The sequence below is a fragment of the Salmo salar genome, chromosome ssa18 (genome assembly GCF_905237065.1).
Source record: "Salmo salar chromosome ssa18, Ssal_v3.1, whole genome shotgun sequence".
NCBI lineage: Eukaryota > Metazoa > Chordata > Actinopteri > Salmoniformes > Salmonidae > Salmo > Salmo salar.
Window position 1 is genome coordinate 15,393,724 of NC_059459.1, and position 23,473 is coordinate 15,417,196.

At 40.7% G+C, this 23,473-nt stretch overlaps 1 protein-coding gene across 1 annotated transcript in view; it reads right to left on the reverse strand.

Moving 5' to 3' along the window:
• The window catches only part of LOC106576940 (PDZ domain-containing protein 8), a 68,429-nt gene that overhangs the window by 38,761 nt on the left and 6,195 nt on the right, over nucleotides 1-23,473 (reverse strand). The window contains exons 2-3 of the mRNA XM_014154483.2: nucleotides 10,486-10,614; nucleotides 2,641-2,743 (exon numbers count right to left, since the gene is read on the reverse strand). Of these exons, the coding sequence (XP_014009958.1) occupies nucleotides 2,641-2,743; nucleotides 10,486-10,614 (232 nt within the window). The remainder of the gene's footprint in view (nucleotides 1-2,640; nucleotides 2,744-10,485; nucleotides 10,615-23,473) is intronic.

Sequence of the window (23,473 nt, forward strand, 5' to 3'; positions counted from 1 at the left end):
CATACCATGACCCCACCTGCCACCATGGGGCACTCTGTTCACAACGTTTACTTCAGCAAACCGCTCGCCCACACGACGCCATACACGCTGTCTGCAATCTGCCCAGTACAGTTGAAACCGGAATTCATCTGTGCCAGCGGCCATCGAAAATGAGCATTTTCCCACTTAAGTCGGTTACGATGCCAAACTGCAGTCAGGTCAAGGTCCTGGTGAGGAGGACAAGCACGCAGATGAGCTTCCCTGAAATGGTTTCTGACAGTTTGCGCTGAAATTCTTCAGTTGTGCAAACCCACAGTTTCATCAGCTGTCTGGGTGGCTGGTCTCAGACGATCCAGTAGGTGAAGAAACCGGATGTGGAGATCCCACATGATCTGCGGTTGTGAGGCCAGTTGGACGTACTGCCAAATTCTCTAAAAATGACAGAGGCGGCTTATGGTAGAGAAATTAACATTTAATTATCTGGCAACAGGTCTGGTGGACATTCCTGCAGTCAGTATGCCAATTGCATAGTCCCTCAAAACATCTGTGGCATTGTGGAGTGGCCTTTTATTGTACACCACACAAGGTGCACCTGAATGTTCATGCTGTTTAATCAGATTCTTGATATGCCACACCTGTCAGATGGATGGATTATCGTGGCAAAGGAGAAATGCTCACTAACAGGGATGTAAACAAACTTTGGCGCAAAATAAGCTTTTGTGTATATGGAATATTTCTGGGATCTTCTATTTCAGCTCATGAAACATGGGACCAACAATTTAAATGTTGTGTTTATATTTTTGTTCAGTGCATTAACATACATGTGCCACACAGAGAGCCCAGGTCAGAGGATAGTTGGGCCTCATCTCCAGCGACCATTCTTGGAATAAAAACGCAAAGGAATATGCAGAGAGAAAGGGAGAGTGACCTTTTTTTAAGATGGTATCGCCTTTAATCCTTAACATGGTCCTGCTTGGGACACAAGCTGCAAGAGGCTGATACAACGGCCCAAATGCCACCTTGCATCTGCATCTCTAGGTGGCATATTAATGGAGAGCTAGCTACAGCACTCTGTCTGAAGAGGATGTCATTAGAGGGACACACCGGGTGACAGCCATATTGGTCAAGTTGAACATTTTCCTCAGCAGCTGCAGTTGATGGGTTGTACATTGGAAGGAATGTTGAAGAAATTGTGTTGTAGCACGTCTGAGAGTCATAGCTTTTATTGCAGGCAGGTAGCCTAGCGGTTAGAGCATTGGGACAGTAACCGAAAGGTCGGCAGTTTGAATCCCAGAGCCGACAAGGTGAAAAATCTGTCGATGTGCCCTTGATCTAGGCACTTAATTGCTCCAGGGTCGTCGTTGATAATGGCAGAACCTGGCCGTGACCCCACTTTCCAAAGGTGTCTCGGGGAGTTGGGCTATGCAAAAAACACATTTCCAATTCACACATGCGTATAATATACACTAGTACTAAGTGAAATACGACTAATATAAGCACCCACCTAATTCTTTATTATTATTAAATACATTGTCAACGGCCTTCAGCTATCACTTGCACTACTACACAGTGTGCGATTTTGCTCTGCAGCCTAACACCAAGGCGTGACACACAACCAAGCTTTATATGAGAAAATGTGATGGTAGAGATAAAACTGGGCCTCTCACTTCCCAATGAAAGCATGTTGAAAATTATTTGAGATGGTCTTTCTCTCTTCAACACAAATATCACACGCACAACTGTAACTTACAGACCGTGGCATGCTAGAGCGCATGGCTTACTGAGAGTACATATAGTCAATGAGGATTACTGATATTAACTATTTTACTGAAAATGTCCCTTTATTTTTTGCAAGTGATGTAGCGAGGAACAAATGTTATAGTGGCATTGCCCTCTGCTGGACAGGATGGAAGCTGCTACAACATAATAACATTATTCTGAAAAATGACCTCTTGAATGAAACTAAAATTTACTTTGAGCCAATGCAAATGCCAGTTCACACAGAGAGAAGCAGCGTCGGGATGTGTGAGTGATGGTCAGTAATTAGACTTGCCATTTCCGTCTCAAACAGTCATTAGTCACTTCCGAACAAGTCCCATGTTATAATGTTAATATCTCTGAATTGCTGCAATTAGAAAAGGTTTGCTCTAAGGCTCGATTATTTTTGTTGCTTTCAAAATGTCACTGGGGGAAATTGACTTATCTCAGATGGGGGAAAATAAAACTTTTGAATCAATAGATCAAGTGGTCCATGCTTCTTCTCTAATGACTATGGTCTCTATCATGTTAATATCTTTGAATAAAAATATACCATCAATGAAACCGGTAAATGTCACCATTAGGTATTTTGTACCAGCCAATTAATGTGTCACAAATGTAACGCATCTATAAGAAGTTAAACACTATTGTCATATTGTGACAAATGATTAGGACCACAAAAATAACATGGAGCACCAATACGATACTGCTTGTTGTTCTTCTTAAGGAAAAACCTATGATTCCCTAGTTGAACATGGCGGATCAAACATGTGTCAGTAGCCCTCTGGCTCTTTGTCTGACAAATAGGCATTACGCTTGGGTGGTCTTTAAGAAAGATGACTGGTGTTGTTTTACATGGGGGGGGGGGGAGTGGGAGGGGGACAGTATCTTAAAGAAGCCCACCGTTTTGATGGAGCTGCGGGTTTTCTCTTTCCACTCGTGGCTGCTCAGCTCAAAGGTGCAGTGCACGTAGGTCTCTCTGTCGTACGAGCCCAGGATAAAAAGCCTGAAGGAGAAATTAGAGAAGAAAAAGCTAATTTTAGACAGTACATCATTGCTGATTCTCTCCGTCTCCCTGTGTAATATTGTTACATATTGTAGGCAATGCACATTTAAAATACAGACGTACACACTTGAAAGACCTTGATGCCACTGTAGACAAACCAAATTCTTTGTGCTGGGACAAGTGTTTTCAGGTACTACTAGGATGCATCAGAGACCCCTGACCAATGGTACAAGTATACTGAAGCAAACACTGTCAAGGCTATTGCTGCCCCCTTGTGAAGTGATGAAAATATACCAGAAAATAGTAAAATACTAAGGTAAAGCAGTAGTAGACGCGCATTTGAAGTGTGTAAATATTTATATTGCAGGATTACTTTCTACAATATACAGTAGGTAGACCTATTTGAAATTGATAGTTTCAACTTATTTTAAAGTCATAAAAATACAATTGACAAGTGTTAAAAAAGTAAACAAAGAAACAGTAGTAACTATTTTTATTTGCCTCAATTACACCACTGGATATGTATGGTCTTGTCCCATTAACTCAACTGAGTCCCCAATTACCGTATACAACAAGCTCCATCTGTATACAACAAGCTCTATCTGTTTACAGGATGTGCAGATGACATACTGGATTCTGGATGAACAATATGCTGACTGTGTCTCCATCTGCTGGTGGCAGACAATACAATTTACACAGACTTGACAACCTAATCCTGCCAGTCACTGACTGATTATAATTTTGTCAAACTCCTTTCAAAATTGAGGTCAAATCTGGCCACTAACTTTGGACACCCTTCTGTCTTGACCAGTGTCTTAACTAGTTCACTACCCAGTGCCTGGCTTTAAAATCAGTTACCAAAACACACTTAAATGTTTTCAATTCATGTATTATATACACACAGTTGAAGCTGGAAGTTCACATACACTTAGGTTGGAGTCATTAAAACTCGTTTTTCAGCCACTCCACAAATTTCTTGTTAACAAACTATAGTTTTGGCAAGTCGGTTAGGACATCTACTTTGTACATGACAAGTCATTTTTCCAACAATTGTTTACAGACAGATTATTTCACTTATAATTCACTGTATCACAATTCCAGTTGGTCAGAAGTTTACATACACTAAGTTGACTGCGCCTTTAAACAGCTTGGAAAATTCCATAAAATGATGTCATGGCTTTAGAAGCTTCTGATATGCAAATTTACATCATTTGAGCAGCAAGGAAGAAGCCACTACTCCAAAACCACCATAAAAAAAAGACTATGGTTTGCAATTGCACATGGGGACAAAGATTGTACTTTTTGGAGAAATGTCCTCTGGTCTGATGAAACAAAAATAGAACTGTTTGGCCATAATGACCATCGTTATGTTTGGAGGAAAAAGGGAAACGCTTGCAAGCCGAAGAACACCATCCCAACCGTGACGCACGGGGGTGGCAACATCATGTTGTGGGGGTGCTTTGCTGCAGGAGGGACTGGTGCACTTCACAAAATAGATGGCATCATGAGGGAGGAAAATTATGTGGATATATTGAAGCAACATCTCAAGACATCAGTCAGGAAGTTAAAGCTTGGCCGCAAATGGGTCTTCCAAATGGACAATGACCCCAAGCATACTTCCAAAGTTGTGGCAAAATGGCTTAAGGACAACAAAGTCAAGGTATTGGAGTGGCCATCATAAAGCCCTGACCTCAATCCTATAGAACATTTGTGGGCAGAACTGAAAAAGCGTATGCGAGCAAGGAGGCCTACAAACCTGAATCAGTTACACCAGCTCTGTCAGGAGGAATTGGCCAATATTCACCCAACTTATTGTAGGAAGCTTGTGGAAGGCTACCCGAAACATTTGACCCAAGTTAAACAATTTATAGGCAATGCTAACAAATACTAATTGAGTGTATGTAAACTTCTGACCCACTGGGAATGTGATGAGAGAAATGAAAGCTGAAATATATCATTCTCTACTATTATTATGACATTTCATATTCTTAAAATAAAGTGGTGATCCTAACTGACCTAAGACAGGGAATTTTCACTAGGATTAAATGTCAGGAATTGTGAAAAACTGATTTTAAATGTATTTGGCTAAGGTGTATCTAAACTTCCGACTTCAACTGTATACAGTATATGTTGGATGCATGGTAGGCAAGAGAAAGCAAGCATGCTATCATTACATTGAGGTTTTTCACTGTCAGTTAGCAGCAACCAACAGACAGAAAGTAACCAATCAAAACTAAGAGGAGAACATAAAAAATAAAAAAAATGACAGGCCGTTTAAAATGATCTTGTTGCTATTTGCAATGTATAAAATATTCATTTGAACCAATTCACTGATAATTTCAGGTCTATTTAGAATATAAGGATGTTCCTCTGAATATCAACAACCTTTTATTCCTCCTCTTAAAAATGCATTGCCTATTCAAAAAAACTAAGACTTTCTCGCAGTTCGGTTTCATTTGGCTCCCTCCCAATGGAATCCTACAGAGACAAAACGCAATATTAGGCACGGTAGAGCCTGTGTAAATTGAAGTGGATGGGCGTCATTGTCAGACATATCTGGCTGCGCCCAGTGAAGTAAGAGGGTATCAATTTGCAGCAGCTGTAAGGATAGAAGTGCCAGCCATAGCTTGGGCCTGGCCTCATAATGGGCAAGAACTGTGTATTATTAATGAGGAGCTTTTCTGGTGTCCTACAGTCTTGCGGCCACTCCACTACTATACTAGACCCAAGCAACACAAAGACTTACACCGCCATCAGGACAGGGTGGAGGAGACACTTCTCAGGCCCAGAGCTGACATGTTTAAGTTGTCATTGGCCCAGAGGAGATGTGGCTGTGTTTTAGGAAGGGATGGGAGACTAGAGAAGAGATATATGACCTACCTAAAGACAGACTGCTTTTTAACTGTGCAAGGCATTGTCACCCAAATGGATTAGGCTACTTTTAGCAGGAGGTAACTAAATTGGTAAATGTGTAGCCTTGCTGGTTAAGTTTATTCATGATGTATTTCCTTCATGGGTGTGGCCAGAGCCTTTAACTAGAGCAGGATTGGACACCTAGCACATATAGTGGTGAAAAATGCAAGGTCTAGATATAGTCCAGACTGTTTTAGCCCCTTTTAACGCAGATTTAATCTCGGAAACACAGAACTAAAATCTTGCGTAACATGCTTGATTCAATTCTGAGGGAAACATGTTAGAAAATATACTATAACGAACGAGAAGCAGACACAGAGCTGTAGCTCCACCCCTCCTCTCTTTGCAACTGCCAAGACAGACTTTCCAAAATTCGAAAGATGCGAACACCTGAAAAGTCGTGATTTTTCCAAATGATTAGTGATGAACAATCTGCGCCCGGACCAAAGTTCCTCATTTGTCGTCTCGTTCCAGTCTGTTGACAGACACTACGTTACCAGTTATATTACGTTTTATTTTTTGTTAAGTTTACAATTTTCATTTACAAAATAAAGTTAAGATAAAATGGCTTGAACAAAACAATTGCCACCCTGAAGCTAGTACTTGGTTGCAGAGCCATTGGCTAAGAGAACTGCCAACAAATGCTTCTTGTAGCCATCACTGAGCTTGCTGCACCTTTCTACTGACAAGTTGGCACACTTTTCAACTGCTCTAATTTCTCAATGTTTGAGTGTCCTCCAACTGCTGTTTTCAGCTCTCACCATAGGTTATAGATGTGATTCAGATCTGGACTCTTTGCTGGCAACTCCAGAACAGTCCAGCGCTTGTTCTTGAACCATTCCAAGGTGCTTTTGATGTGTGTTTGGGGTGGTTGTCCAGCTAGAAAACCCACAACCTTTAACAGAGATCCAGGTTTTTGGACACAAGGTTGAACATTGCATGACAAAACATCTTGACAATCTGCTGTTTTCATGATGTCTTGCACACGTTCAAGGCCCCCAGTACCAGAAGCAGCTTAGCACAGCATTACTGAACCTCCCCCATGTTTGATTTTAGGGAGGGTATGATTTTCTTTGAATGTTTCATGTGGTCGTTGGTAAACATAGGAAGACCCCACTACTGAAAGAGACAAGAAAGCCTAATTGAACTTCTCAAAAACCCACCTAAAAACAAGCTTAAATCCTGGGGAAACTGCTGTGGACCATTGAAACAAATAGAGCTAGCTCAGATCAGCGCTGTGTTTACCGAAAACCAAATTAAACATTCAATGAAAAAGAACACCTTCTCTACAATCAAACATGGCGACGTTTGATAATATAGTGGGGTTGCTTTTCTGCCTCTGGTACTAGTGGCTTTGAACGTGTGCAAGGCATCATGAAATCAGCAGATTATCAAGGTGTTTTAGAGTCCAAAGTTCAACCTTGTGTCCAAAAACTGGGTTTCCATTGAAGGCTGTGGATCTTCCAGCAGGACAAGGCCCCAAACATGCATCAAAATGCACCCAGGAATGGTTCAAGAAGAAACGCTGGACTGTTCTGGAGTGGCCAGCGAAGGGTCCATATCTGAATCACATCCAAAAATATGGCAAGATCTGAAAACAGCAGCTGGTAGAGGGCACCACCCATACATAGAAGAATTAGAGCAGTTTGCTGCTGAAGAGTGGGCCAAATTGCCAGTAGAAAAGGTACAGCAAGGTTCTTCTGGGTGGCGCAGCAATCTAAGACACTGCATCGCAGTGTTGCGGCGTCACTACAGCCTGGGGTTCAATCCCAGCCAGTCGCGACCGGGAGACCAAATGGGGCGACATACAATTGGCCCAGCGTCGTCCGTGTTATGGGAGGGTTTGGCCAGCAGGGATGTCCTTGTCCCATCGCACACTAGCGACTTCTGTGGCAGGCCGGGCGCAGTACACGCTGACACGGTCACCAAGTGTACGGTATTTCCTCCGACACATTGGTGCGGCAAGCTTCCGGGTTGTGTCAAGAAGCAGTGCGGCTTGGTTGTGTTTCGGAGGACGCACGGCTCTCGACCTTCGTCTCTCCCGAGTCCGTACGGGAGTTGCAGCGATGAGGCAAGACTAACTCCCAATTGGATACCACGAAATTGGAGAGAAAAAAGGGTAACAAATATATAAAAATTGTCAATGACAACAGTGGTAGGCCTGATCACCGACAATGAGACAGCTTACAGGGAGGAGGTCAGAGACCTGACCGTGTGGTGCAAGGACAACAACCTCTCCCTCAACGTGATCAAGACAAAGGAGATGTTTGTGGACTACAGGAAAAAGAAGACCCAGCACGCCCCCATTCTCATCGACGGGGCCGGGGCCGTAGTGGAGCAGGTTGAGAGCTTCAAGTTCCTCGGCGCCCACTGCCCCAACAAACTAACATGGTCCAAGCACACCAAGACAGTCGTGAAGAGTGCACGACAAAACCTATTCCCCTCAGGAGACTGAAAAGAAATGGCATGGGTCCTCAGATCCTCAAAAAGTTCTACAGCTACACCATCGAGAGCATCCTGACGGGTTGCATCACTGCCTGGTATGGCAACTGCTCTGCATCCGACCATAAGGCACTACAAAGTGTAGTGCGTACGGCCCGGTACATCACTGGGGCCAAGCTTCCTGCCATCCAGGACCTCTATACCAGGTGGTGTCAGAGGAAGGCCTTAAAAATTGTCAAAGACTCCAGCCACCCTTGTCATAGACTGTTCTCTCTGCTACCACACGGTAAGCGATACCGGAGCGCCAAGTCTAGGTCCAAGAGGCTTCTACACAGCTTCTACCCCCAAGCCGTAAGACTCCTGAACATCTAATCAAATAGCTACCCAGACTATTTGCATTGCTGCCCCCCCCCCCCCCATGCTGCTGCTACTCTGTTATTATCTATGCGTAGTCACTTTAATAACTCTACCTACATGTACATATTACCTCAAATACCTCAACACCGGTGCCCCCGCACATTGACTTTGTACTGGTACACCCTGTATATAGCCCTGCTATTGTTATTTACTGCTGCTCTTTAATTATTTGTTATTCTTCTCTTACTTTTTGGGGGGGGTACTTTCTTAAAAATGCATTGTTGGTAAGTTCCTGTAAGTAAGCATTTCACTGTAAGGTGCATGTGTCAAATAGTTCAATCTTGGTTTCATCAGACCAGAGAACCTTGTTTCTCATGGTCTGAGAGTCTTTAGGTGCCGTTTGGCAAACTCAAAGTGGAGTGGCTTCCATCTTGCCACTCTACCATAAAAGGCCTGGTTGGTAGAGTGCTGCAGAGATGGTTGTCCTTCTGGAAGGTTCTCCATCTCCACAGAGGAACCCTGGAGCTCTGTCAGAGTGACCATCGGGTTCTTGGTCACCTCCCTGACCAAGGCCCTTCTCCCCCGATTGCTCAGTTTGACCGGACGGCCAGCTCTAGGAAGAGTCTTGGTGGTTCCAAACTTCTTCCATTTAAGAATAATGGAGGCGGGCACTGTGTTCATGGGGACCTTCAATGATGCAGAAATTTTTTGGTACCCTTCCCCAGATCTGTGCAGACACAATCCTGTCACGGAGCTCTACAGACAATTAATTTGACCTCATGGCTTGGTTTTTGCTCTGACATGCACTGTCAACTGTGAGACCTTATATAGACCGGTGTGCCTTTCCAAATCATGTCAAATCAATTGAATTGACCACAGGTTGACTCCAATCAAGTTATTGAAACATCTCAAGAATGATCAATGGAAACAGGATGCACCTGAGCTCAATTTCGAGTCTCATAGCAAAGGGTCTTAACTTATTTAGATAAGTATTATGTTTAAAATTTTTAATACATTTTCAAAAAATTCAAAAAACCTGTTTTCGTTTTGTCATTATGGGGTATTGTGTAGATTGCTGAGGATTCTTTTTATTTAATACATTTTAGAATAAGGCTGTAACGTAAAATGCAGAAAGTCAATGGGTCTGAATACTTTCCGAAGGCACTAATTGGCCGCAACTGTATAAGTTACACTGTATATTGTATCCCTGTGCAGAAAAGCTGTGGAGACTGCAGACAAATTGCAAGTACTGTAGAACTACTAATAATGATCAATAGCGTTTCCTGCTCTTAGTTCCAATAGGCCTCTTAGGACTGTAACATTGTTGGCACAGTGCGTGTATAATTATATTCTCATATCATCTCTGAAAAAGCGGGGTCTTGCTGTGATGCATTGGGAAATACCGCCCCCCCCCGTGTTCCCAAGACAGAATCCTTGTTCACATTACCCATAAGCACTCCCCCTTGCGGTTGAAGGCTCCGTTGCGAGAGGAAGTTGGCAAACTACAGAAGATTAAAATATTGAGGGCTTTATGGGATCGCTAGCAACTTGTAAACAATGACTCATGCCTATAAGCGAGTACAAATTTAATAGTCATGTTAAATAATACACATTGGCTGTGAGCCAATTATATTATATGACAGTTGCTTCCCGTTTAAGTTTATTGTGATGGTAATGACCTTTGTTTTGATGATAATTATTAGGTGGACATCGCAAGCTACAGTGGTATCTTCAACCTAGCCTAGCATCTAGCTAGCTAGCTGCAATGAAAGTGCGCTTGACTTGCTATAAATGTAGAGAAACAAGTTGAAGAAAAACGAACTAAACAAAACATGTTTTATTATCACTTAAAACAATATTTATCCTGTTTTGAATAAAATAAATGCCATCTCTGACAACAGACAGGGTCTCCAACATCTTGCGTTACAAACACTACACTTGTCCGTTATGTAGCGGGGCAAGATTCCGTGAAGATGACGTAAGGCGAAATGAAATATGTCACAATGTAAACAGGGCATGAGACATCCTACCTGCTACATTCAACAAGGGTGACCCTAAGCCGGCCCTCCACCAATCCTGATTCCTGAACGGAGAGGTCCAAGTCACAGGCGGAAGACCCGATAGGAGGTTGCACTTGGAACGGGAAAAAGGGTTTGTATCTGTAAAAAAAAACACAAATAAAAGACAATGATTCAATTAGAAAATGGTTGTCCATTCGTTGTATACTGCTAGTGATTTCAGTGTGAACATAACGACTGAGAGATTCAACACTTCATTGAGCAGTGTTTGACAATCTATGCATAGGCCTATGGCTTTTCCACTGTGGGAAGAAAATAACAGAGAACTTGTGATCACTTCCCTCAAATCCCAAACACAAATACTACTGTATCAGCAATTTGATTCAGCGATTAAGCATTGCTTAAAACATTTCTGCTTAGTTCTGCTTTTCTAACCATCATACTGTTGGAGAAGTTGAGTAGCAAAGCCCTGAGGACATCCAGTGCTAATTCGCTACTGTCTACGTTTCAGATGATGTGCTGTTAGCCCACGGCAATAGTTTAACAGACACAGAACCGGTTAGCATCTCTGCTTTGTCATCATGCTCAGGATTGTTTCTCTTGAGTGACTGAAACACGGGCTCAGTGATAAGGAGTTAACCAACTGACTAAAACGTATGCTAAAGCTGCTATTGACTGCTTCATCACTACACATCAGCATAGGCACACAGCAGGCTGTCTAATAATTACATGTGGAATAATAATAATAATAATAAACTGTTACACTGTAATTACAGGAATAATTACAAAGTAATAAGGTCACTGTAATACAAAGTGTAAGATACACATCTCCTTGCTCAGAGGACAAATGGGTTGGAAAGAGGAATGGAAAAGCAAATGAGATAAGTAGAAATTGAGAAAATGGAGTACAAATAAAGTTGAGATTGAGAAGACTTGGAGTTGAAAAATGAAAGAGGGATGGATGATGGAGAGATGAGGAGGAGGATGGTGAGATGAGGAAAAGTGGGGGAGAGATGGAGAAGAGCTAGTGTCTTCAGAAAGTATTCATACCCCTTGACTTATTCCACATTTTGTTGTGTTACAGCCTGAATTCAAAATGGATTAAATAAATACAATTCTCACCCATCTACACACAATACCCCATAATGACAAAGTGAAAATATGATTTAGAAATGTTGGCAAATTATTGAAAATTCAGAAATATCACTTACATAAGTATTCACACGCCTGAGTCAATGCCTTGTAGAAGCACCTTTGGCAGCGAATACAGCTGTCAGTCTTTCTGGGTAAGTCTCTAAGGGCCCGATTCCGATTAAGGGCCCGATTAAGCCATGCAAATGGGACACAATTCCCTTTTAATGCACTTTTCCCTCTATGCATATTATGACCTTGAACTTAAGCATGAGAATAGCATGCTATTTACCTGCTATTAATTTTGGGTGCGTCTACAAATACGCTGTATTCTGACCTTGACTGAATTCCCAAATAATTCCACCACCTTTATGAGCAAGAAAAGCATGAATAAGGTCTAGCGAACCTACCGGTTCCAAGTAGAAATAACACCATTCTCCATTAACAACTTGATAAGAGCTAGGTAATGAGTAATCCGTTTGAATAAGGGAATTGTAAATATAAATGACACTTGCTTTAGATAAACTACATGAACAAAAGTATGCGGTCCCCTGGTACCAGTCGGAAAAATGTATGGAAGTATGCACTACATGGCCAAAAGTATGTGGACACCTGCTCATCGAACATTTCATATTAAAATCATGGACATTAATATGGAGTTGGTCCCCCCTTTGCTACATTTGAAGGGGTGTCCACATACTTTTATTTATAGTGTATATTTTATCTTATAATCGCTGGAGACAAATGTGAAACCAGTCATAAGGCAGAAAACTGAAGCATATCAACTTTCCCACAGTGAAGTTTATGAAATGCTGTGCCACAAAGCATAACTCAAATTATATGGCCTTTTAACTTGCAGGGATGGGCATTCTCAAATCTCTTATAGGCTACCCCAACTTTCGCTTTCTTATTTGAATCATGTAAAATTTTACCCACCATCAGTATCGACCGTCAGTAGGCCTAATAGCCACACATATTCAACTGCCAATTTACTGTTAGCTCCCTTCAGCTGGTATAGCCTAGATATCATTCCATTGTTTCGTTTACCTTAAATTTGCTTCCCCTGTAAACGCGATCACGGCCAGGTGGTTGTGCTAAGGATCATTACTAACAGTTGATTTTATTTTTTAAAAAGACATGTAGGCCATTTAAATCATTATGAAGCAGAGCGCAGACCAAGCCGTAACAGTTTGAACCCACAGCATAGCGCAATACTTGGCTGTGTCATCACACAGCTCCATGGTTTGTGCAGGCAATAGACAAGGGTATAGCCTACTAGTGTACACTAGTCTCCCCATTATAATTCTATGTACACTAATCTTCTAACATCACCATGTGTTAAAGAACTGAATGTGGCAATTTTTAGAATGAATCAAACCGTTTTTTCTTTAGTGCGTAAAGGCTCTCCAAACCTGTTTATGATTCATAAATACTTTCCTAACCTTTTTAAATCTAGCAAATTGGTGCTGAAAGATGGCTTACTTTTATTGATCCCTAATATTCTGAACCCGTTCTGTCGATATGCTCTATTGAGTCTGTCGACAAAATTCAAGCAAAGGTACACCGTATTGAAAGGGATGTCTTAAGATAAATGTACTGAAAACCCTATTTAATTAAAAATCCACGACAAAAAAAGGTACGTTTGAATACCAACTACTGAGAAGTGCATTGGAAAGGCGTAAGAAAGGCGTAATTTACTAAATTGGAATCTGGCCCTAAGAGCTTTCCACAACTGGATTGTGCAACATTTGCCCATTATTCTTTTCAGAATTCTCCAAGCTGTCAAATTGGTTATTTTTTTATTTATTTATTTAACCAGGTGGGCTAGTTGAGAACAAGTTCTCATTTGCAACTGCGACCTGGCCAAGATAAAACATAGCAATTCGACACATACAACACAGAGTTACACATGGAATAAACAAAACATACAGTCAATAATACAGTAGAAAAAATAAAACAAAAAGTCTGTGCAGATGAGGTAAGATAAGGGAGTTAAGGCAATAAATAGGCCATGGTGGCGTTGCTAGGCCATTGATCATTGCTAGGCAACCATTTCCAGGTCTTGCCATAGATTTTCAAGTAGATTTAAGTCAAAACTGTAACTCAGCTACTCAGGAACCATCACTGTCTTCTTGATATGCAACTACAGTGTAAATGTGGCCTTCTGTTTTTGGTTATTGTCCTGCTGAAAGGTGAATTAATTTCCAAGTGTCTAGTGGAAAGCAGACAACCAGGTTTTCCTCTACGATTTTGCCTGTGTTAAGTTCCTTTCCATTTCTTTTTCATCCTGAAAAACTCCCCAGTCCTTAACGATTACAAGCATACCTATAACATGATACAGCCACAACTATGCTTGAGAATATGGAGTGTGTTACTCAGTAATGTGTTGTATTGGATTAGCCCCAAACATAACACTTATTCAGGACAAAAAGTGAATTACTTTGCCACACTTGTTTTGCATGTTTTGGAATATTTTTATTCTGCACAGGCTTCCTTCTTTTCACTGTGTCAGTTCGTTTAGTATTGTGGAGCAACTACAATATTGTTGATCCATCTTCAGCTCTCCTATCCCAGCTATTCAACTCTGCAACTGTCTTAAAGTCACCATTGGCCTCATGGTGAAATCCCTGAGGGGGTTTCTTTCCTCTCCAGCAACTGAGTTAGGAATGACGCCTGTATCTTTGTAGAGACTAGATATATTTATACACCATCCAAAGTGTAACTAATAACTTCACCATGATCAAAGGGATATTCAATGTGTGCTTTTTAATACACCAATAGGTGTCCTTCTTTGCGAGGCATTGGAAATTCTTCTTGGTCTTCATGGTTGAATCTGTTAGAAATTCACTGCTCGAATGAGGGACCTTACAGATATGTGTTGGGTAAATGAGGTAGTAGGGCTAGGCAGTATACTGTATTTTACTATATACACCGGTATTTATGCACGGACCGGTTTGGGTTTTTACTACCTTCTATAATGGTGTTTGAATGTTTAGTTTGTTAAATGTGATAATCCGTGTGTAACGTCCATTTTTATAGTTTACTCCGCTACTTGAGTCATCCCTCTCCGCTCTCTCCATGCCGCTTTCCACACAGACCTAGTCCCACCCCGTCACTCAAGTAGGACATTTGTTGTTGCTTGACCACGAGACACTTTCATTCAGTCTGCAGCACATGCAACAAGTTGGATGACAACCATGTTGTTTGCACTATGATCTTAATATAAATCCACAAGCGTTCTATAATTACAATATTAATTTGTTTATTACATCTGCAAACAGCTAGTTTGTATTTTCTTAGCAAGTTACGCTAAATCGTGTTAGACACTAATGCTAATCACTAGTTTTATATCGATGGCTAGCTAACTAGCTAATAAAAGTACTTAGTCAGAGCAAACGTAGCTAGCTAATACTACCTGGTACCAGTACTGGTGGAGGCTTAAATCAGCATGTTGTTTGTGCAACAGTATCTTCTAAATCAAACAGGAATAGGCAAAGCATGTTGGCTATAGGAAAAAAGATTTAATGTAGCCAAAGATTATAGGGTCCCCTAGGAAACACTCAACATCACTTTGGTTCCTACCCTGTCACAATAACTCGTCCATAGCATTTTCATTCGTTGTCATGTCAAACACTGTATTCAAAGTGCCCACTATTATTTATATTCTAACTACAGAATTATAATAAACATTCTATTTCCATGATTCCAAAAGTTCACCCAACTGTTTTGATCTAAATTACAATTGCAACATTTGGTTAAAAATAAGGCCTAGTATTTTTGCCCACATCGTGGCAGTGTGGAAATGATCTCAAATGAGCGCAGGAAATGCAGAAATTGATGGAAATAACTTTAGGTTGAAGTTGAATTGAACAATATAAAACAATCAGAATGGAGAAAGACCCATTGAAATAATTTTGAATATATGTGTTGCCATCATATATATATATAATGATATTTGGCCATATCACCCAGCCCTATGAGGTAGTCATTCAAAAATCATGTTAAACACTTATTGCACACAGAGTGAGTGCATACAACTTATGTGACTTGTTAGGCAAATGTTTACTCCTGAACTTATTTAGGCTTGTCATAACAAAGGGGTTGAATTCTTATTGACTCAAGACATTTCAGCTTTACATTTGTAAAAATTTCAAAAAACATAATTCCACTTTGACATTACCGGGTATTGTGAGTAGGCCAGTGACAACAAATCTATATTTAATCCATCTTAAATTCAGCCTGAAAATGTCAAGGGGTGTGAATACTTTCTGATGGCACTGTAGATGCGAAATGGAGATGCTACAGGAGCATCTACTGGAGGCCCACGGTTCAATTGGGCATATGGGCAGATAGATAATCTGATCCCAGCAGGGCAGGGATTTCCTAACAGACCCTGGGTGTTTCCTGCTCTCGCTCCACAGCAGGAGGACTGACCTTAACCAGAGTGGGGTGAGACACACAGCCTGGCTCTCCATCTCACCCTAGTTCACACACACTGACCCACTCATACAACATGATGTCCTCCAAAACATTTGGTCCCAGCACTGTGACTTCCTCTATTGGCTGTGGTCATTGGCTAAAAGCAAAATTAAGGACAATGATTAAACAGTAATGAAAATCCTCATTGTAATTATGAACATCATGTTGTTTTGGACTACACGCCTGCCTCTACTATTTTTGGCCCCTGGTGCCATGTCTAGCCTGAAGCCCCTGGCATTCTATACCAGAGAGGATTTTGTGTAACTGTTCATTAATATAAAATGCTAGATATGAGACAGCCTAACCATAGAAACAAAATAAATATAAATAACTTATCCTAGTTGTGAGCCTAACCTACCTCCAAAGGATATTTGTTTTCAAGATGAAGTGTTTTATATCAATGCCTCTACAATAGCTCCCACTGATTCTTTTTTTCCTAGCGTTTTTCAAATCCAGCATCTTGAATTCCCATTAATTCTCTATGTTGACATACATAGCAGCTTCTCTGTCATGCTTCAACAGGTTGTCCAGAGAGGTCAAATAACAAGGTGGAAGAGAATGGTACCACTACCACAATCAGCATGCAGCGTCCCAGCCCTGGCTGTACCCGCCAGGTTCTTCGGGTACTGAACAAAAGCAGAACCATTGTTCAGGGCTCAGTTCCTTCAGGCTCCTTTGTGGTTGTCAGCACACTGTCTCCAATACATTTCCACAGGGAGAAAATAGAAATCCAGAAAAGGGGCAGAAGAATGTGACAGGGGAGACATTCTGAAGGACTTGGCTGGCTAACTCCAGGGCAGTCTTTAAATCAGCAACATTCATCGCATGCTAAACTCCAAGATGAACAATGTCTTAGCATGTGAGAATGGCTAAACAACACTTTATTAGTCCTTATTATGATGAGTAGTTGGCTATGATCTACAAAAGGTAGGCTAACTCCCTAAAGGGACAGTACACTTTAAAATCAAAGCCTGTCAGATGTTTGGTGAGTGGCTAATTATACTGTGCTTTGTACAACCAAATGTTCACATCAGCAGTTGACACTGTAGTGCGCCTCTGTGGTCATGAATGAACCCAGTTCCAAAACCACTTATCGCACAGAGGCCACACAGGCCTACATTCTTAAATCACAGTTAATATTCCCTCTATTGCGCAGACAGTGCAGGTCAGAGTGGAAGAGGAAGCTCAGCTCAGTAACATTAGATGGGCAATGATTAGGAGAACATAGCAGATTATTAGGCATGAGGGCTTGACAGCACCATTCCACGACAAAGTCATCTTAATTGGAAAACACGTCTGCATTTTGTCTCGGTGCAAGTACAAGCGGGCAGACGTGGCCTATCACGTTCCACAGACACCATTAGCCTCATCAAAAAGCCTCTATTAAAAATGCATAGGGCACATCCCTATCCCTTTGGCCTACCTGCATCTTGCATTTAGCCTCTTTACTATTATCCATTAGTTTAGGCCGTCACAAATACCGTACCCTGCCACCGAATTGCTGAAAAGAAAACATGCATATAACAATGTAAACCAAACATGATTGTTGCTATAGGCCTAGTCTCTTATTAAAATATTATCAATAATTGTTTCTTGTATCAAGGGATCTAAAGATTGCCTTATTTCTAGTGGTTGGGCCTTTAATAATTAAGTAGGACCAAAGCAAGTCTCAACCACAACAACCATGGGGGTTACAGTAGAAAGTGAATATCTCGTTCTGAGATGGACACACAATACAGTCCTTGAATAAGTTTGGCCAAATTATTCCTTGTATTCTGTGCTTGGCATCTCCCATAGACCCGGTCCGTTATGGCAGCTCAGTAGTGCTGAGCGATTAGTATTTTTCAAGTCAGTTCGGATTCCTTTAGATTATTAAAAAAATAAAATCACACTTTTTGATTAAATCATTTTTTGTAAACATTAAATGCACTATGCATTATGTGGGTTGAACCCTGTAACACAGAATAAAACTATTAATAAAACTCCCATGATGGTAGTGACTTCCCATTACTACTTATTAACCATAATTTATTCACATGACTTTACTTGAATACAATTTTTCAGTTGTGTATACTTTATTACATTTGTTTAATTTGATGACTATCATTCTGTTCCAAGTCATCTCATCTCTATAGAGCTGCTGCATATGTTGTCTGGCAAAGTCACTATTTTGTAATTCTTCAAAGTAAATTAAGCATACATTCTGCGGTCTCTTCTGTAGCAAGCATAAAAACAAACAGACCTGACAAGTAGGTGCGCAATCGATTATGGTCATTGTAGTTAATTATCACGTTTTCCACTCTACACTATATAGAATATTGGTCTGTTGGAAACAACAACGCCATACTACATCGCACAGTTCAGGCTGAATCTGATTTATCTCATGAGAAACTGTGCAACGTGCGCATTGAGCTCACATAAAAAAATAAACAATAAATGGAATTCAAATAATTTAACCATTTAAAAAACGAAAAATAACCAACATTTTTGCGAATTGCTCAGCTAATGAGAAGGCAAAAGCTTTCTGAACAATGTTCCGGCCAGACATTCCTTTTAGTAAGGAAACTTGATTCTTTAATCAGAAAGCTCTTAAAAGATTAGCCAAGGCGTAGATTTTTTTTCTGTGAAAACGGTTTGTGCACACACAAGGACAAGAGGAATGTACTTGTAGGCTCCTATATTGGTAAGGAACAACTGGATGGAATAGTATTGGTATCTTATTCATTCAAGTGCTTACAAGCTAACACAGTAACTCTCAAAAGATGAATATTTGTACAAACTAATAAACATGTAACATCAAAATGAAAAGGGTAGTCTAAATAAATGCTGACGGCAGTAATAAAACAGTAAGAAATAGCTCTCTGTTGGGCTCAAAGCATTTAAAAAGGCTACATGAGAATATGGCCTCTTCCTGCTATGAAACCACAGATTAACTGTCTGATTTAGATACCACAAATCCTGATGTCAAACCAGGCCGGGCTTTGGTAAGCAATCCCCAAAACCTGATTGAGACAGCCCAGGTGTTCCGTGTCAGCAAATTTGATTTGCGATTATGTACCAACTGCCTGGGTTGCCTACTAAAGATCTGCAAATTCAAAAGCTTAATCGTCCTGATGTATCGGTGAGCATTAAAGTCTATTTTGGGGGGGGATTGGCACAAAACGTAGCCAGACCAAAGTTCCAGGCAATAATCCTAAAATTACCATGAGGGATGAACGTGAGAGGGCATGATACACAGAGGTTAAATGCGGTAAAATGCAGAACTCTGATGGAATAGTCAAACGCATTGTGATTCTCCTAAATAATGTATGTAAACTACATTACACAGCAAAGCAGACAAAAAAAAATCCCTACTCTACTTAAGGTGCATTTTCTGTAAAGGGATCAAGTCTCAATATGAGAAGAAGCATGTCTGGAAAATGGGGTAACCTCAATTATTTATGTTATGAAAATGGACTCAACACCAACTGTGCAACACTCCAACGCCCTAACAAAATCAGGGAGCACGTGTGTGCAATCATAAGCTTGTAGCATGTGTGTGAAAGAGTGTAGCATAGCATTTGCTGCAACTTAACTAGAAATTGAACTGAATATTCACATGTATGCTTTAAGTTATTACTGTACTCTCAGACAAAATGTACTTTTTCCTGCTGTATCTCCTTCCCTCAGCTACGACTAAATTCTAGTATCCCCATTGCTTATGCTCAGTTCCCAAGCAACAGTAAGATCATAAGATGTTACATTACAAACAGAAATCTTGAGAACCTTGGAGTTGAAACGGGTTGTGCAGATCCATATTTAATAGACAGTGAGTTATCATGTCACTTTAGAAAGTAAAGCATTTGGCCAGGCCCCCCCCAAAAAAACAACATAGAAGCTTTGCTCCAAATTTCAAGCAAAGAAGTTATTCTCTATCAGGATGTCATGAACATGTACTGCGGTGGACTTTGTGTATAACTACAGGGCTATTTTTCAACACATTAGCAATCAAAGCTTTCAAAAGTATTATTGATTAGAACCCTGAACACCAGTCATTAACACACACTAATGCAAGAGTATGCAATATGTCGTTCTATTGAAAGAGGTCGGACATACTGTAAGGGGAGATTTAACAGATGGACATTGCCCTCCCACACTATTTGTTCACTATGACGTAAAAATAGGTCTGGCAATTGCAAGGGACCTCACGATATGATATTATCACGATACTTAGGTGCCGATACTACAGTATATGTATTGCGATTCTCACAATATTATGATTTGATACTGTGATTTTATTTCGATGTTCCAGACATATTGCTCACCATATGTCTGCTGCAGAGAGACAAGAGAGCCATGAGAAAATTTGTTTTGATCCGTCAAGGAAAGATAAGTGCTGAAAAAGAAATGGTCTCGCTATTTAAAAAGATTTAGAACAAGCTATGAAGGGAAAATACTGGGGTTTTAGCGCAGGTACAGCCAACTAGCACAAAAATAATATTGTGATATTGTCAAAATGACACATCGTCCAAAATAATATCCCGATATGCAACTGTATGAAGTGCATTATTGCACCAAAATGGTGGCTTTCTGGCTAGTATTACTTCCAGCTTCATTGTCTTATTAACCTATTTTCTCCATCTCTGGGATCCAATAGAACAGCTAAACAACAATGACAGCTCAATCAATGAAGGGTATGAAGTAGGGTTGTCACGATACCAGTATCGCGATACTACGATACCTGATGTTCCATGGCAAAAAGGAAAATACGAAGCAGACTTAAAACTCTTTGGTCCTTTCAAAAACCTACAGTATGTAAAATGGTTATATAGCTTGGAATAGAAAAGTGATTCTGGGTGACAACATAAGGCTGCTTGTTTCCAACATTAGAACTGTTATCCTCAGGAAATGTAATCCTCTTCATGTTTTGTTTCCTTGCTGCGCGCCGCGCAAGCAACCTCCGCACGCTACCGCTGCGTGCAAATGCCGCAGCTCATGAAACATGGAACCAACACTTTACATGTGGCATTTATTATTTTTTTGGTTCAGCGTAGTTCCTGTTTTTACTGATCATTTTGTTTATGAAATATTAAATGATTAAAACGAGTCAATCTGTTATCAAATCGGTTACAGAGTGCCGGAAAAATCAGTAACAGTATGATTGCAATTGAATTGGCCACAATGGGAAATCATAGTAGTCAAAAACCAGTCGCAATAGAGTGCAGTACAGCACAGTACAGCAGAGCACAGCACAGCACAGCAGGGTTTCCCCAAACTCTGTCCAAATTTGGTCTTGTTTGGAGGGCGGAGCTCATTAGAATAATAGCTAGTGGATAGAATAATATCGAAACACCGTAGAAGGATATTACATTTTTCTACCTTTGTGTACCTATTCAGGATACATCACGATGAAAAGAACGACATTAATAATTATGCATTTCTGTAAAGTACAGACCAAGGACGCATGTCATTCTGTTACAGTCAGTCTGTTAACAGGTGCTGATACACTTCACTTACTGTAGTTCAATAACCAAAATTGATATTTTCAAACTCAAGGTGTCATGACATAGCTGAAACCTTTTGGTCGACACGACCAAATTCACATAGAAATGTGAGTTATAGATGTGTCATTTCTCAATGAAAGCAAGTCTAAGAAGTTGTAGATATGTTCTATGTGCCCTATTTTCATGCTTCCCGTTCTTAAGTTTAGTTTTTGCATCTTTTACTTTCGGTTTTGTACACCAGCTTCAAAACAGCAGAAAATACAATGTTTTGGGTTATGGAAAATATATTTCACAGCGGTTTAGATGATACAATGATTCTCTACACTATACTTGTTTTCTTTTGTCACATAAACTAAAATTAAGCAAACTATTACAATTTTAGCAACCAGGAAATGGCAGAGCACATGGTCACAAAAAACATTTATCAAACTTTGCATCTGCACTGTTCCTCAAGTAAATGTGTTTCAGTAAAATATTCTGTGGAAATTGTCAAAACTAGACTTCTGCATATAGGTGTATGGTTTGTTAAACTTTGCAGTCAATGATTTTGGCTTGGCATTCATTTTAAAGTGGATCTCAGCATCACTCTGTTATAATGGAATTGCCCGTAAGAAACAGCCCAGCTGACAGTGGATAAGGGAGGGATGGGGGGGGTAATGGGTTCAGTACATATTGGTACACATTACTGATGGTCCAGGACAAATCAAATGTAAGACATTCAGAATTTACACAGGATATTAGAATCATATTGAGGACAAGCCAGTCCAACAACCACCCAAAGTCATGAAAATGACAAAGGAATGGCACACGGTAAGCCCAAGCTTACGAAGAAATGATGCCAATCTAGTATGTCCTGTCCAGATAAGGATGGGGACAGGGGTGAATGGCTCAGTGCATTTTACTGTGATCTAATATGCCAAGTGATTGGCCCCCTACTTTGCACACCTGGAATGTGGTTAATGATGTGCTCAAGTTTAACACTGGTCCAGTGTCTGAGAATTCTTCTCTTACAGGTTTAAATTCTCTGACCCCCCCCAAAAAATCTCAAAAGGCTTAATACCATTTGAGAGCGTAGCCAGAAAAATTCTGCAATGATCTGTTCACCACCCCCATCTATTATGCTAAGAATACCTACCGCCTGAACGTAACATGAGTGTATTTGCAATGCATGTAAACAAGAACTCGCCAATCCACACCATGTGGGTTTGCTGAGATTGCAGGGCTATCAGCATTGCCTTAGTGAAGATAGGAGCAGGTGAAAGGTTGATTCCAGTACTTAATCAGCCATTCATCTCATGCTTTTTAACTGCATCATCTCCTATCTCCTGAACATTCCATTCAGAAACCAGACAGACTCACTGTCAAGACTCACAAACCTGTCAGGTTTGTAGAGTAGAGAGGGAGGTCATAACTCTGTCAACTCGCACCGTAAATCTGGAAACAAAGAATGTTACCCTCCCTGAAACTTACTGCAGAGATAAAGCTTTATTCTATGCAACAGAGGATTGCTGTAGTATCTCATTCCCCACTGCACAGTATCCATATTGCTTTTGTTCTGACTCAAGATGGGTGTTGTTATGCCTGGATTACCTCCAGCCCTCCCTCCCCTCCAGAGTCCTGCCATCTGTGACATTCAGCTAATCCTAATGTCCACTGCTCCGTCCTTAAAGGCTGTTTTAGATGACATTGCCACACAAATCTCGCTCAGACAGAGTCATTATCACGGGCACCTCACAAACATGCACCATTTTAGGTCAATCCTCCAGATTGTTGCATTTAGCCTACCGTTAACATTTAGCTCCCACACATGATCTAAACCAGATCTTTCACATGCCATGCCAGTAGAGGCCTGTGGCTGCACAGAGGGACATAAAATAGTTACATTTAGTTGTTGTTCTCACAAAACA